At 37.0% G+C, this 17715-nt stretch overlaps 1 protein-coding gene across 2 annotated transcripts in view; it reads left to right on the top strand.

Annotated features, from left to right (window-relative positions):
* The first annotated feature begins 1668 nt into the window (after positions 1-1668).
* Positions 1669-17715, top strand: part of LOC149141555 (cytochrome c-like) — a 49661-nt gene continuing 33614 nt past the window's right edge. The window contains exons 1-2 of one of the 2 annotated variants that reach the window (XM_089447832.1): positions 1669-1926; positions 2415-2548. In XM_089447832.1, the coding sequence (XP_089303958.1) occupies positions 1815-1926; positions 2415-2548 (246 nt within the window). In that variant the 5' untranslated portion in view covers positions 1669-1814. The remainder of the gene's footprint in view (positions 1927-2414; positions 2549-17715) is intronic. The other variant, XM_089447831.1, reaches the window with a different exon arrangement.

Below are 17715 nucleotides of genomic sequence, written 5' to 3'. Positions count from 1 at the left end.
AGTATTATAAAAAATATAAGCTAATTGGTATTAAAATGGAAAAATAGTCACAAAGGACCTTAAAATACCAGAAGAAATAGGCTGCTAGAAATAATAAATATGAGAAAATTAAATAAATAAGTAAAAGAAAGGAGAAAAAAAATAATAATGATGAGATCACATAAAGGACTTTAAAAATAAATCAATAAATCAATAAATAAATCCGCGAATAAAAACTAATAAATAAATAAACAAAAATTAAAATAAAAATAAAAAGTGAAAAATAAATAAATAAATAAATAAAAAATAAATAAATTAGTTAATATTAAATAAATATAATAATATCAGTGAAATATATATATATATAAATAAATAAATCAGTAAAAATAAAGATAAAAGTCAAAAAAACCTAAAGAGGACAGAAAACCGACTAGGAAGAGAGGGCAGGGACCCAACACCTACTGACTTTCCAACCATCCTCTCTATTGAGATTGCTTGGTCTCTTTTCAATCTCAAGCGCTTCCCTAAATTTTCGATGATGGAAATGCGAAACCTTAGCAATAACACTAGCCTATTCAATACAAACATGATGATTGGTTTTCTTAGCATGTTCAGCTAAAGCGGAAGACTTAGCTTTCCTATGCTTAAGATCCACAGAAGCCTGAACTCTATAATTAGATAGTCCTTTTTAATTAAAGTACAATCATTTGTACCACCTTTTTATGACTTTTCAAATTGGAATCTTCTGATGATTTTTTGGATATAAATTTTGTTGATTTTTTTTTATAACTTTTCAAATGAGAATTTTTATATGAATTTTGGTGAGATTAAAAATGAATGATTTTAATGTTTTTATAGATTTTTCATTTTAATATTTTTGATATGAAATTTTAATTCGATCATTTTAATTATAAATTTAATAGATAATATTTATTTATTATTATTTTTCAGTGTTTAAAAATTGTATTAAATTATATTTAAATTGAAATTGATTTACATATTACATAATAAGATGATTTACGTAAAAGTGTCTACTATAAAAATAAATAAAACATTACGATGATCTAAATGCCCCCAACTAATATACATTATAAAAATAATATATATTTTAAAAAATCAAAATATTTAATGATAAAATTTATTAAAAATATAAATATATAAAAAAAATAAATTATTTTAACATGCACAAGTCTAAAAATAACTTATAAAACAGATTGCTTCTTTATCTGCTTAATATATTCCATATTTTTTCTATCAAACTTCGAAATAAAAATTAATTTTTTTTCAAAAAATATATATATATATATATATTTTTTTTTTCAAAAATTATCAATATTATAAGATTTATCTGCTTAATATATTCCATATTTTTTCTATCAAACTTCGAAATAAAAATTAATTTTTTTTTCAAAAAAAATATATATATATATATATATATATATTTTTTCAAAAATTACCAATATTATAAGAATTCTACCCGATTCCGCAAATTAAAAAGTCCGTGGCGGTAAAAAGTTGGAACAAACCGATCAATTTGCCAGCAGTGACGCGTATATGATCAGTCTCCCTGAACCAATGGGCACATGCCACGTATGAAACTTTTTTGAAGAAAAAGTGTGGATTGTACCACGTGGACAACGAAGCCATCGTGGAAAAATCGACAAGCGCTAAATCAGGGAAAGGGAAGATGCGAGAAGATACTGTGGGCATGGAGGAGGGTTTATAATTAACCATTTATTTGTTTTTCTCGTGGAGAAAGATAGTGGTGCGTGTGTTTCCCGTGCAGAGGATCGATAGATCGACTCAATCAATCAAAGTATCAATAACATTAATCAATGGCGACCTTCTCGGAGGCTCCTCCAGGCGACGCTAAGGCCGGAGAGAAAATCTTCAAGACGAAATGCGCGCAATGCCATACGGTTGACAAGGGTGCAGGACACAAACAAGGCATGCTCAATAGACTGAATTTTCGTAACTCCAATCCGTTTTCTTTTTTGATTTGTGTTTTTTCTCCAATTAGCTTACGATCTGGAAAAGGGCATATGGTGCTCTTTTGTCTGGGGTCTACTCTGGTTAGCTTTTCAATGTGGCTATCGATTGGCTGATTAGGGATTTCCTCTGCTTATTCTAGCAAGACGAGCGTTCGCCATTGCTTTCTCGGGTCTGGTCAAGATGGAGAATATAACCCCAAAATCGGAATTTTAGCTGGGGTCTTATGATTATATTGATCCCTACATATATTTTTTCCAATCTTGTTAATTCATTTTTCTCAAATTTGCATTCCTTTTCCCATGTAACTTGCTTTGCAAGTTTGTCAAAATCTACATTCTTCTTTGATATTAAAAAGCAGTACTGCCGTTTTCTGGAAAACAACCTTTTATTGTGTCTAATCTTTACACTTATACTGCTGCATTGGAACTTGTGAATGGATGTAGGGCCAAATCTGCATGGGCTCTTTGGCAGGCAATCTGGCACAACTGCAGGATATTCTTATTCTGCAGGCAACAAAAACAAGGCTGTCATTTGGGGCGAGGATACTCTGTATGAATATCTTTTGAATCCAAAGAAGGTATGCTTGTTCTAACGGGCTTTTTTCTGTTGCTGCAGTTTTGTTCAATTATATACTATGTTACCAGAAACGAGAAACCGGAAACGAAACGAGAAACGACAACGGGACGAGAAACGAAGTTTGGAGGTTTCGCATTCAAGAAACGAGGAGAGAGAAAAAAACAAGAAAAATGTGAAAAACATAAAACAAAGCACACATCATCCACATTCTCCAATAATGTGGTTCATACATAGTTGCTCATAGGCTTTCGTTGCTCACATAGACCATTCTAGAATATTCATAGTGAGAAACAAAGCTTGTGTTGCTTACATAGTTCATTCTCAAATACCCATGTTTGATCCTCTAATAGTGAAGAAACCTTTGGCATTGAACTCAAGCTTGATTTGACCTTTCCATTTCCACTTGATTTGGACCTAGTGAGAGTGGGATTTTTTTGAAGGCCATATCCCTAGAAATTTCCTGATGAGTACATGATCTCACATATCATGTGTATATTCTCCCATATTATTTGAGCGGACCTCAAATTTGGGCTATATTGTAGTATTTGGTAAGCAACTACTAGGATGTAGTTTCCCTAGTGGGTAATAGGATGGTGAAGATTAAATTGAGCTCCATTGGGATTGGGGAATTGAGCCAAAAGTAGAGGGTTGTTTAGAACTATTACTACCTTCAACTATCTTACTATAGGAATAAGTGTTACTCCCTCCACTGACATTTTGCATAGAAAAAAGGAAGACTTTATTGTTAACTCATTATAATAAAAATTAATCTTTATAATAATAAAAATAATATATAATGTAACTGTGTGCATTTAAATTTATAGTTTTGTATAAAAAAACAACTTTTAAATATTAAATACAATAAAACTATAAAAAAAACTCTACACTACATACACTTTTAAATAAACTAACACAAAAATTAAGAAAAAATAATTAGAACATTAAAAAACATAACATAACAAAAACATGACATAACAATAGACAACACATCCCAATAATATAATTTTAACAAACAAAATCTCTAAATAGACAATTTTGTTTAAGAAATTTTAGACTAAGTACAATAGACCATGAAACCGCCTCTAAAAACTATCCACAAAACCAACCTTCATTTTTTAAATTGGGCTCAACGTTACATTAAAACCAACATTAGCAACATTTCTAGGAAAACCAATCTTGCCTTTTTTATTCTGCTCAACGTCCAATTGAAATGAGACCAGCATTACAAAAATGAGATCAGCATTACAAAGGAACCAGAACAACGTTTCTCAGAAAACGATGTCAAAAACAATTCGTTTCTGGAGAAACCGGTTTCTGTATTGAAAAACGAAAACGACCGTACAAAACGGCGTTTTCCGTACCGTTCCGTTTTCTTTGCGTTTTTTTTCGGAAACGAATGCTCCCGTAGCGTTTCTGGTAACATAGATTATATATCATAAACATAAGGTAGTGCTAGGGTGGAATATGATTTTATCAATGTTCCACCAAGTTTTCCCCACACAAGAGTGGGGAAATGCACATAGTGGATGTGTGGAGACACCCCCATGAATTTCGGGAAATTCTTGGGGATAGGGAATGTTGTGGTCTCGATCATACGAGACTGTCTCTAAAATTATAAAAATAAAAATGAAAAATCCTAACAACAACCATAACAATCAATCTCCATGCAAATTCATAACAACATCAATGATATAAACACAATGTAGATTCAGATTCATAAACGAAATGCATTGATTTAGATTACTCATTCATCATTCTAAATAGTGCTAAGTAAAATTGTAGACACTGACGTCTGAAATAGTAAATGGAGATCACTTAAAAATATTAAATAGTGGCGAGTCGAAGTTTCGGTCTAACTAAAGTCATTAGTATCTAAATTCGAGATCACTCAAAAATAATAAAGAGTGATAAGACAAAGACTTGGTCTAATGTCATTAGTATTTAGAGGCAAAAGTTGAAACCGGGACAGCTACACTACAGGGCTCTACTGTTATTATAGGAGGTGGTCACTGGTTTTTCAGAGTTTAGTATAGAGCATGATGGTGCGTGCAAGGGATGTACGCTTGGCAGGCAAGCCAAGGTAGAATTTCCTAGCAGGTAGTCAAGGTCCAAGGGTGCATTGCATTTGGTTCATTCCAACATTTGTGGTCCTATGTCAGTGGATTCTATCTCGAGGTGTAGTTATTTTATGACACTCATATATGGTTACTCTAGGAGGTCATGGATTTACTTCTTGAAGGCCATGGATGAGGTCTTCAGTTTGTTTCAAGAGTTCAAAGCTCTTGTAGAGAACCTGACTGGGAAGAAGATCAAGTTCCCGAGATCAGACAATGGGGGTGAGTATACCTCCAAAAAGTTTAAGGATTTTTGCAGCGAAGTAGGAATTAAAAAAAGCTAAAAATGCCCTCGAATTCACAATAGAACAGAGTGGCAGAATGGAAGAACAAGAGTATAGCCAGAGCAGCCAAGGCCATGATCAGGATCTACCTATGTTCTTGTGGGCAGAGGCCTGTAACACAATAGTGTACCTACAAAACAGGGGTCTTCACAAGGTAGTGGAGGACATGACTTATGAGAAAGATTTTATAGGAGTGAGAGCCAGAGGTGAGCCACCATCATATATTTGTTAGTCTAGTGTATATCCACATTCCTTCAGAGAAGAGGACTAAATTGGAGCCCTTATCAGAGAGGGGCATTTTTGTTGGATATAGTGAGACTTAAAGGCCTTAGGGTCTACACTCTAGGACATATGAAGATAATGGTTAGGAGGGATGTTAGGTTTGAGGAGGGTAGGACCTTTAGGAGGTTACTCGAGATAGATCCAGTAGTGGCAGAGGAATTGAAAGGCTTTGAAGGTTGTGCAGGGACCAACAACACTGGTAGGAGAGTCATAGCCTTTAGACTAGGAGTGAGATGTTCCTTTGAGCTTTGTCAGGAGGAGGCTAAGATGGGATGAGAAGACATTGAGAGATGTCGAGGAGCATGTGGAGGATCCTAGCAACACTTTCAGGGAGAGTAGACCACTAGGCAGATTTTCCAGTTATTTGGAATTGACGAGCAACATCAAGGAGTCCGTGCCTTCTACCTTTGAAGAGGCAACAAACTAGTAGGTTTGGAGGGACGCCATGGTGGGATAGTATAGTTCCATCATGAGGAACAATATTGGAGATAATACTGAGGCTTAAGGGAAAGTCAATGGTCACTTCTCGATGGATCTACAAGATCAAGCAGGCAGTAGATGGCTGTGTCAAGAAGTACAAAGCGAGGTTTGTGGTATGATGGTTTTCCCAAAAGGAGGAAGTAGACTATGAGGAGACATTTGCTCTTATCATTAGATATGAATCTATTGGGGCGGCCATTTTTATTGCTTCAGAGATGGTGTGGAGGATACATCAGATGGATGTGAAGACTACCTTCCTCAATGAGGTGATTGAGGAAGAGGTGTATATTGAGTAGCCTCAAGGCTTTGAGGTGCATGGGAGAGAGTCCCATGTATGCAGATTGAAGAAGGCCTTATACGGACTTAAGCAGGCACCTCGTGCATGGTACTCTAGGATTGATGGGTACCTACTTGGATTGGGCTTCACCAAGAGTGAGGTGGATTCAAACTTCTATTATGTACTTTTTGACAGTGAGCTGCTCATCTTGGTCCTCTATGTTGACGATCTCTTCTTAATGGGATTGGAGAGGTTCACTGGGATGTGCAAGGAGGACTTTGCTTTGAAGATCGAGATGAAGAACATTGGTTTGATGCATTACTTCTTGGAATTGGATGTGTGACAGCAACCAGGAGAGATCTAGGAGGACCTTGCTTTGAAGACCAAGATGAAGAACATCGGTTTGATGCATTACTTCTTGGAATTGGATGTGAGACAGCAACCAGGAGAGATCTTCCTTGGGCAGGGTAAGTATGCAGTTGAAATTTTGCGGAGATTCATGATGGAGGATTGCAGGCTAATGTCTACACCTATGATCACCAACTTGAGGAAGCTAAGTGCTTCTAAGGGTGAGTTGGTGGATTCCACCTTGTACAAACAGTTGAAGGTCCTTGATGTATCTGGTTAACACTAGGCTGGATATTATTTGTTATGCTGCGAACACACTCAACTAGTTCATGGTGGAGTCGAGGAGGTTTCATTGGTAAGCAGGTGGCCTAGTGCTCTTGTGTGATGTTGAGATGGTTCCAATAACAACCTTATGACAGCGGCTGTTGTGATTACAGTGGTAGAAATGCTATCATCATGTGAGTTTTTTTTATTTAGGGAGCGTTTGAGTGTTATAATGGCCTACTGTAAAGGGAACAATTCTCAGATAACTTAACCTTAGAACATTATAAAATCAGGAAAGATTTTGGTGTTGGAACAATGAGTTAAATTTATAGGAATGATGATCAGGCCTAGAAATGCATTAACTACATTTAACTTCAATCTGGATGATATGCTTTGTGAGAAAGAATAGTGCTACTCTCTTGAATATGCTGGAATAATGGGCACTTGAGGTCTGTTAGTGGCAGTGGCTATTCTATTCATGCTGTTGGATGCTACAAACTTTACATTAAGTGTCCTCATTTCCTTAGTTGAGCCATGTTTACGAGTTACATTTACATGCTACTTGTGGCGCTATTCGACAGGAGTTTTAGAAGTGTATGATGTTTTAGTGATTATATTTAGAATGTTTTCTGTGGACTGCAGTCTGCAGAAGGTAAGGCATCTCATATATGTATGAAGTGATGTGCTTTTCTGGGTTTTAATGGACAGTGCATTCATCGTTTAACCAAAAAATACTTCCAATATCTAATTATTTTTCATTTATTTTTTCAAACTCCAGAAAAATTCCACAAAAGATATAATTTTTGTAAGAAGCCACAATTGTGCTGATGTAAAACTTCATAAAAGGAAAAAGTTCAGTGTAATGTCAAGTAACCATAGTCAGTTATCCATAGTTTAGAACATTATAGTATTAGTAAATATCTTGTTATTCAATCAATGAATTGAATTTGTAGAAATGATAATCTGGCAGAAAAATGCATCATGTGGCAATTAGCTTCGATCTGGATGATACTGGCTTGTAATAAAGACTAGAGACTAGTGTTTATTTGCTCAAGCCCTGAATGTGCCAGAAAAATGGTCACTCGAGGTCTGTTAATGGCAGTGGTTATTCTAGTAATGCTGCAGGGTGCTACATGCTGTACACTAAGTGACCACATTTAATTGAGCCATCTTTTTACAGGGTCCATTTGCATGCTATTTCTTGTGCTAGTAATCAGGAGTTTTTAGAAGCTGACAATATCTTTTTTTTTAACTGTAATAAGAAATACATATAATATTATAATATTATACTCAAATCTGCGCTTGGTAGCACAATAATATAGCAGGAGCATGAAATTTGTGAATCAGGCTAAGCTGTTCAGTCTTTTCTTCCAGCCTGATGACTAGCAAAAAACCACAAAAGAAGTCTTCCAAACTCTTCTAAAGGTATACAGCCACCAAAACAAGCCTAAGAGCCAAGAAAATTTAACTTTCACACTAACTGAATTTGAAGTTAATTATCGTCTTCCCTGTGCATTTGTTCTGTCCCCATAGAAGGAGTCTGAGCATTCAAATTAGGAATCATTGCATTAGCATAACTGACAGAATTACCAGAAATGGAAGAGACCGGACTGGTATGATTCATGCCCATCTGAAGCTCCACAATTTGATTCCATAGGGTGCTAATCTCATCTTCAGCTTGTTAGATTTGCACCTTTTGCTCAACCAAAATCTCCATAGTTGATGCTAGACTGGTAGCCACCTGATTGTACCTCAGTTGCAATTGAAGAATATCCTTATGCAGCGATTCAATCTCCTGCTCTACTTTTTTTTTGATAATCCCATCGAAACATCCTCAGGTACACCAATACTATCCAATTTTGAGGATTAATGCAGGACCAATCCACGTGCTAGATCAAACAAAGCTGCACCACGGAATTACTAAGATAGTGAAGCGTACTGCCAGCACTCAAAGACAGACCTTCCTGCACACCTTCCATGATTATTGGGCAGAGACACCTTTTCTAAACAGAATCTAATGCTGACCAGGGAAAGTTGCCAGGGGTACCACACCTGCTTTCTCACCCAATACATTTGCCCAGAGACAGCTGCTATCCCCTGACTCCCCTGCAGGCTTAAGTTCCTGAATTAAACAACATCAAGTCCCATGTGAAACCAATTCTTCCCACACACCAGAATGCTCATCCCTGAAGCAGGCCATCACCGGAGCTTGGTGAGATGTGTCAAATATTCCCATCAAAGCCTGAATTGTCTCAGATACAGTCCCCTGCTGCATTCCAGAGGAAGAGGCAGCATACGACAAACATCTCTACAATCCATTACCACGATCTGCGCCATTGAATTAGTTGCATCACTCAAACTTCAAGTGAACCAGCCTGCCATGCAATAACTCTGACACCTGCATGAGGTAACCTATGTCCTTATATCTCCATATACCTTAATTAATTAAAGGAGCCTCCAGGTGCCCAACACGATTCTGGGCCAAGTGGAGCTCCCACAACCCCAGTCTTATTTTATAAACCATGGTTTAAGGGGATTAAGGAATGGGTCGATATCCCACCCTATTATTAACCATAAGGGCGCCTTATCCAAACTGATCCCTTTGTTTACAAGATGATCCACAACCCAATTATGCCTTCACACGTGATGCACTGAGTGAGCCCTTAGACAATTTAGCAGTGAATAAATTCTCTTGAATATGGATTTTAATTTGAGATCCTGAGGGAAAGAGGCCAAATGGAGATGTCGAAATATATTATGAGAGTCAACCACAGTTTTTATTCTATTCAGCTTGAGAGAAGTAACATGGAGAAGTCCTTGGAGGAGGAGGGCATAGGCTTCCCAAGACTCCAATCTTGGTGGTTATATTTGGAATGCTTTCAGTATACGAAGAAGATGAAGCATTTCATGTATCAAGCAATATGTTTTTCTGGTTTTATTGAAAGGCAACATTTCTATTTTTTAACCAAAAAATGCCACCATTGTCTAATAATCTTAATTTTTTTTTCTTCTAGGTCTGCAAATCCACAGAAGAAATAATAAAAATAATATTTGCTGTAAGCTGCACTTGTGCAGATGTAGAAACATTATAAACGGAAAAAGTTTATGGCATGGTTTGAACTGTTTTCAAATAACGTAAGTTCAGAATATTATAGAATTAGGAACTATTCAGGTATCAATCAATAGGTTGAATTTGTTGGAATGATAATTGGTCAGACAAATGTATAAAGTGGCAATTATCTTCAAACTGGATGATATCCATTGTAAGGGTATACAATTTACTTGATTGAATATGCCAGAATAATTGGCACTCGAGTTCTGTTAATGGCAGTGGTTGTTCTAGTCTCTAGTAGTTCTGCTGGCCAAGCTGTAAATTAAGTAACCCATTTGATTAATTGAGCCATGTTTGCAAGGTGTATTTGCATGCTACTTCTTGTGGTAGTAAACAGGAGTTTTTAGAAGCTGATGATGCCTAGGCCCTAACTTCAAGTCTATAAAGAACACAACATTTCCACCTGCATATTTGATCAAAGATTAATTGCACATTATTTGTATGTTTAATGAGTTTTACAGTCATAACAAGAGGCAATTTTGCTGCTTATATTGGTGGGGGGTTTGGTGGTGTAGGGTGTGGGAGGCAAGAAGATTAGTGACAAGGGGGGTTGTGTGTGGGGCAGGAAGGCTAGTAACAAGTGGAACACACAACATTCTGTGTTAGATGGGGAGCTAAAGTATGTTGATGTGAAAGAGAATATTAATGCAGATGTTGAAGGGCATAATGACACAGATGTTGGATGTGCTGCTTCTGCATCAATTACAATGCAAGGTGCAAGTTCAAACAAAAAAATAGTGTTATCAGAGGCTGGACAAAAAAATATAAGATGAAGGGAATCATTGATGTTGAATACTCTGGAAGAGCAGCTGCAAGACAAAATTGAATTGCACCAACATGATTGCATTATTGGCCAAATGGTCTCACACATACAAAGAGGAAAGAGCCTGTTACAATGTTTGTTGAACAAGAGGAGGAAGAAATATCTGTTTGGTGTTAGGAGATAGCTGAAATGGGACATGGGTTAGAGTTGAGACAATCGGAAGGTTAATGTTTCCCAAATCTGTTAGTTAAGGCTGAATCCATTCAAAAACGGATTTCTTGGGAAATTATGGTGGGGAGGATTCAAGAAATGGAATCCATAGTATTACAAATGATGGAGGTCCTAGATAGAAGACAGTTCTGACTTTATGTCCAATAATTGAGGCCAAGTTCTATAACAATCTGTCCAAGGCATATGAAGAACAATCATATAGTCCACAAGATATATGGAATTGTGACAAGATTGGTTTACTCGCAGGAAGGAATTGTGGCATGTCACTAATTGCCATGCCACAATGTGCCAAAAATGTGCCAAAGTGCTCTTTGAGAGAAGAGTCTATGAATCCTTGGATTTTGTTTATTGAAGGGGAAGAAAATTCTTTAGAGCTAAGATACTGTATGACTACATGTCCCAATGCATTGATGACTAAAGCATTGTTTGTGAATTGGCTTTACCATTTAGTTGCTTCTGTACTTGATGGTGTCTCACCTATGGACAAACAATTATTTCTTTGTGATGGTCATGGTGGCCACAAGCTTGACAAACCACGGAGGAGGCAAACAAGATCTCCATAGACTTGTTGATTTTCCCTACACACAATACTCGTAGTTTGCAACCCCTAGATGTGGGTGTCTTAGAGAGCAGATTGGATGGCAGAGAACATAGTGATAGAAGTAAAGAAGTTTCAAATAGTAGGACTTGCCAGTAGATATTTTACAGGGCTGTTAACACACTCCAATATTAAGGTTGTATTTAGTCAAGCTGGAATTTAGCCACTAAATTATGATGCACTTACGAATGATGTGGCTTGCAGCCAAGCTTTTGATATACATGTTGCGGTAGATGCAAATGTTGAACATGTTGAGCTTCTCTCAAGGGCACATCCATTAGGTGATAATGATGAACATGTTAGTTTGCTATTGAAAAAGATGATAGTGCAATTGAAGAAAATATGGATTTTGTTGCATAACACAAACCACACAGAATTTTTTAAATTCTAATCAAAATGACACTGCAAAATTGAATATGATTGAAGGTTTGTCAAGCAGCGGAAAGCATCAATGAGTAATTGACATTGCTATGCCAATAACCCGACTTGAGTGGTTACCAGAAACCATGATGGATATGAATTAAAATATTGTTATTAGTTCTAATGCATTCATTGCAAGTGTATATGAAGAACAATGTAGTTGTCGATTATTTTTGCAAATGTTGGACGTGTGGAAGAACATAATGGGGTTGGGTTGATGAAGAAGCAAATGGAGAAGGAAATGAAGAAGAATAACAAATTTCAAATGATCCTTATAATTGGCCAAAGGTGGTCAATGTCTCTCAGAATTTCTAAGGCTGCTGGTGGAGAGAGAGAGAGAGAGAGAAATCATATACATGATTGAAACATTTTATTTGATTATGCAGGTGTTCCTAGTTAGTAACTTGAGAGGATCACGTCATACTTTTGGTTGAAGTAGAACAAAAGAAAAAAGAAGATGTTGGAATTGGAGTTAAAGAAGAAGGATCTTGCAAATGAGGGTTGGAAGGATTATTGCAATTGAACATTGAAAGCAAGAAAGGCTTTAAATGTTGAAAAATGTACTTGTATCCTTATGTATTTCATGAAAATGCAAAATGAAGAAAAAGAAAAAAATATTAATTTGATTATTATTTCCTAGTCAAAGCATGTTCTTCATGCTCTTAGGGTCATTTTAGTCAAGAAGAAAATGTAATTGAGTTAAAGTCCATTTGGACTCTTTGTAAGAAAAAGAAAGAAATTTTTTTATTGTGTCAAAAGAGTCAAATTGGCCCCACAAGATCAAGTTGGCTCCAAGACATGTCAGCTTAGAAGAGGCACCCATTCGGCCATTTGGACAACTATATATACAAGAGACTTCGATCTCATTTGATCATCCATCATCCACTATGAATTTTGTGCAGCAGAAGGAGTATTTCAGTGAAATCAAAGGAGAGAAAGAGAGAAGTAAAAGGAAAGAGAGGTTATTTTTCTGACCTAGTTTTTTGTTCACACGTTCGAGTTTTTGAGATAGCTTCTGTGGTATTACATGCGTGAAATTACAGGGTTGAGATTTCAGGGAGGACGAAATTTCAGGGATTGGCCAAAATTTAGATGTTTGACCAGCATTGACTTTGTTGATTTTGACAAACAAGAAGAAGGATTGAAGGAGGGTTGAATTGGGGCACTTGTGGAGGTTTTGGTCTTGGATATCTCACTTTGATCTGATTCTATAAGAAGAGGAAATTTTCTGGGTTTTCCCACTTATGGGTTTTTGGCCTTGGCTTGGAAAACCTACATCTATGTTCTTTTGTCTCTTTGTGATCTTCATGTTTCATGTATTTTGGTAATTGCTCGATGAAGAAGAACATTAATTAATAAGAAGTCAACAAACACTCACAAGTAATTATCATGAAATAGAAATCAACCCTAATTTGCTGCCCTATTGGTTTCTGAACTTAAAGAGCAAGGGAAAGGCAAGAAAAAGAGCAATGAAAACAATTGGCAAGTGTAGTGGTGGCCTAAGGTAATTTTTGCCATAGGGTTTCTTGTAGCAGTTAATATATATATTCCAATATAAGCGCAAAGTCCACTCAATAGCTCAACTCTTTTACAAATAGTAGTGTCGTAGTTTTTGATAAAATAAAATCATATAATTTAATTCCAATAGCTCCAATCAAATAATAATGCCATATAAGATAGTCCCACACATTACGTCCAAATTTAAACCAAAGTGAATCTCAATTCCAATAGTTCCAATCAAATAACAATGCCATGTAAGATAGTTCAAATAGTCCCATGCATTACGTCCAAATATAAAACAAACCGAATCTCAAATTATTCTAACCGCACTAATATAACACTTCATTCAAACTTTATTGGAAATATTAAAATTTTCTAACCAGGTTTCTTTTTGATGAACTAGCTGGAAGCGATACGTAATCGCAGATCTGTCACTTAAAAACTCTTAAGCCCTCTACTTATCACTCTTGAAGTTTCGACCTAGCGTGACTGTGTTGAAACTTGAAATTGAGACTGATCCTGTGGCAATGAACGCAACAAAATTAAACGCTGACTATGATACCAGTTATGCTCCATACCTGTCACATTGCTTTACGGAATTCGTGGTCAATTCTTATTTGTTTGCTACAAGGTCTCCGACTCTCCACTACATAGTCTCAGAAGGGCTCAGTTCCTTTCCAACGTGGTATTATGCTAGATGCTACAACCCTCGTCTTTGTTTACCAAGAAAGAGGTTTGAACCCTGTTCAATCCACCACGAGGGTTTTACTCTAGCCCTATGTGTTGCATGAGTTTTCGGTATGCGGGTACGAGGGAACAAGTATCCGACACGGCTACAAGCTTTGCCCAAATTTACAAGAAACGTCAAGTTGGGAGCGACAATAATATGATATATTAAAATTTAATATATATTAAAAAAATAATTAATTAATTTACATCCAAAACTTGCCAATAAAATTCTATCCTGCAGATTCCATCTTGCAATGAAATATGTAAAAGATTGAACTATGAAACACTGCCAGAAAAAATCAAAATATTAAGCCATCAACAATTTGCCAATGAAATGCCTTGCCAGGAAAGAAACATGCAGAACTCCCAAACTGAAAAAAGGCTATTATTACTTGATTATTATGTGATTTCATGCAACACTATATTATATTCAACTTTGAAATTCAAGTTTGGAAATTTATAAAATGAAACTAACTAACACGCTACTCTTTCTTTTTTTGACCATCACTGTAATTTGTTGAATCTTATCATTAAGGCTTCAAGATAGAATTCAAGAAAGTATACTTATTTGCAATTGTTGAACTTCAAGATTTGCAACAGAAGTTGCTAAGGAATGACTGGCAACTGTCTATATTTTGTTGAAACCTTTGCTACATCTCCACGTCTCTGTTGCTTTACAGAGCCCATGCGGTCTAGCCCCTTGACCTGACATGTGTCACCTAGAGAAAAACAAATAGTACCTTTTCTGCTCAAAATAGGTATCTGAAAGGTGAAGATCTGCTTAAAATAGGTACTTGAAACGTCAAAATCTATTGCAGTGAAGCTCCCGAAAAGCTCCAAAGTACCTGTTGAAGCTCTTGACGATTTTGGAACGTTCCCTACCAGCTCCTAAGCTCCTAGGAGCGTGAGAGCGTGGGCTACTTGCTCTCCGATGCCTGGGAGCGGTACTCGTGTTACTATGGTTTTAACGCTGATTTAGTTCTGTTTCAGGTCACAGTGGGTACCCCTGTTAATTTCTTTCAGCCTCAAAATCTTGTTTTACGATCCACAACTGAAACTACTTTTGCTCATTGTTGTTTGTCTAAAAAATACTTCGATTGATGCAAAAGTAATCCAAACGAGTAGACGTATAGAAGTTTACTCGAATTGCGATTTGCTACAAAGATGTTCGCTTGCCCATAACTACGTTCGTTCTAGAATTTCGCTATCAATGGAATTTTCACTACCGAAACTACTTTTGCTCGTTGTTGTCTGTCTCAAAAATACTTCGATTGATGGAAAAGTAATTCAAACGAGTAGACGTATAGAAGTTTACTCGAATTACGATTTGCTACAAAGATGTTCGCTTGCCCATAACTACGTTCTTTCTAGAAGTTCGCTATCAATGGAATTTTCACTAATTCCTTTGCTTCGCTATCCATTCAATCCCAAATTTGCTGTTCTATTCAGAGAAATCCGAGTCCAAAATAACAACAAGAATATCCTTGCTATACAACCAGACCCCGATTCTCGATCGAGGAAGATCAACCCAACAAACAGAGACACCAATCAAACTTTAGATCCTTCCTCAAGTTATTCTTGTGCCCAAAACGCAAAGAGAGGATGGAAGATGTGTCAACTAGGGTGGGATCTTTCACCACTGGAATTCATAGGGTAGAAGAAAGGGGTTTAAACCCTCAGAGCTATTGCTCAAAACAAAAGAGATGGTCCATGATGATCCTCCAAAATGAATCCAAGTCTCCTTTATTTATAGACTTCCTTGAGGGCTTTCACTTTCTTAAGTGGTTGAGTTGGGCGTGTCTTACTCAAAGCCCCAGACTTGGGTTTTTCACCCAACTTACCAAAACTCACCCATAATGGGGGTTTTGGGGTTTTATCCCCTTTTTGAAGGACTATAGCCTACAGGGACAAATAGGCTACTAAGTCCATTGGGCCTCAATTTGTTGAGGACATCACAGCTCCCCTGCCTGAAATTGCTTGCCCTCAAGCAATTGCAAATTTGGGTGCTTTAAAATTTGTTGTTCTTCCCCTGTTGCATCCTCCTCTGGTAAATTCTTCCATCTGATGAGGTACTTTGTAATTACCCTTCCCCTTGACTTCTTTTCTCGAATGACCATTATCAATTCTAGAATCAATTCCAATTGTCCTTCCTCATCTAATGGTGACAGCTCAACATAAGTGGTGACCTGTTGGCCTATAGCCTTCTTGAGGCATGATACATGAAATACATTGTGGATTCTGTTATCACTTGGTAGCTCCAACTCACACGCTACTTCACCGACTCTTCGGAGAATTTTGTAAGGACCATAAGACCTTGGCTTCAGCTTCTTTGCTTCGCTCTTCTTGAGTGTAGACTGTCAATAAGGTTGCAATCGTAGGAAAACAAGATCCCCTACCTCAAAACTACACTTGGTCCGGTGCTGATTTGCGTACATTTTTGCCGATTCTGAGCAACTTGAATATTCTCGAGTACCCTAAGAATGTCCTGACTCTCCTATATCCAATCCTTGGCAAGAGGTGCCTTGCTGCCTCCGAAGATTCAATCAATGGAGGGTGCATCATACCCATACAAAGCGTTGAAGGGTGTCAATCTAATGGATAGGTGGTAGGTGGTGTTGTAGCAATGCTCCCCAAGGTACAACCACTTGATCCATGCCTTTTGTTGACCTATCACATAGTTGCGCAAATACCCTTCAATCCATTTATTTAAAATTTTCGTTTGGCTGTCAATTTGTGGGCTAAGTTGCACGAAACGCTGAAACATTTTGGAGTTTCCAAAATGGGTACGTTTAGAAACACCGGCCGAAACATCAACCGAAACGTCATATATGTCATTTATGGGTCTTATTTCCTTTTAGCAGTGAATAACACATTATCTTGCAAGATATATGGGAATAAGACCCATAATTGACAATTTAAAAGGAAAAACAAGTCTATATTAACTCTAATAGATGATTACATGATGGTCGAGTTTCGGCCAAGTTTCGGAGTTTTAGGTATGGGTACAGCCCGAAACGGCGGGTTCTATGAAGTTTTGTGCAACATAGTTTGTGGGTGATAGATGTTGCTAGGGGTTAATTTAGTTCCAACTAATTTGAAAAGTTCCTGCCAGAATGCACCCATGAATTTGCTATCACGGTCGCTGATTATGTTCTTTGGCAACCCAAGAAATTTGAAGACTTCTTCGAAGAAGAGTTCTGCCACTTGCTTTGGGTAATCCGGTGATAAAATCCATCAATATGCTTTCCCATTTTTGTTCTGGAATGGGTAGAGGTTGGAGAAGACTCGCGAAAGGTGTGTGCTCAACCTTATTTTGTTGACATGTCATGCATTCCCTGATATATTTCATCACATCTTCCTTGAGTCCCTTCCACAAGAATTGCTCTCGGATTTGTCGGTATGTCTTGAAGAACCCCTAGTGTCCGGTCAAAGGAATATCATGTGTAACCTTCATAATTTTCTCCTTAAGTGTAGATTTAGGGACCAAATATATCTTGTTTTTATTATAAATGATGTCATTGACTATTTTGTACCTGTTTGTCATCCTAGATAATCCGGTCAAAAAGCGTGCAAGCAAACTAGTTCTTACCATATTCGACGGAGAGGTGCGCCTTCCAATCTTCCTTGAGCTCCATGAGGGTGCAAGTTGTTGGTTTCTTGGAGAGTGCATCAACCACCACATTTTTCTTCCCTTTCACACATTCAATGTCAAAATCGTAAGCTTGAATTTTTCTTAACCATTTCTATTGTGGTTCATTCAGGTCCC

The sequence above is a fragment of the Pinus tabuliformis genome, chromosome X (assembly GCF_031772625.1).
Source record: "Pinus tabuliformis cultivar Carrire ecotype Pingquan chromosome X, CPIR1, whole genome shotgun sequence".
NCBI lineage: Eukaryota > Viridiplantae > Streptophyta > Pinopsida > Pinales > Pinaceae > Pinus > Pinus tabuliformis.
The sequence above is the reverse complement of the archived record's forward strand: the minus strand, read 5'-3'. Positions and strand labels throughout refer to the sequence as shown.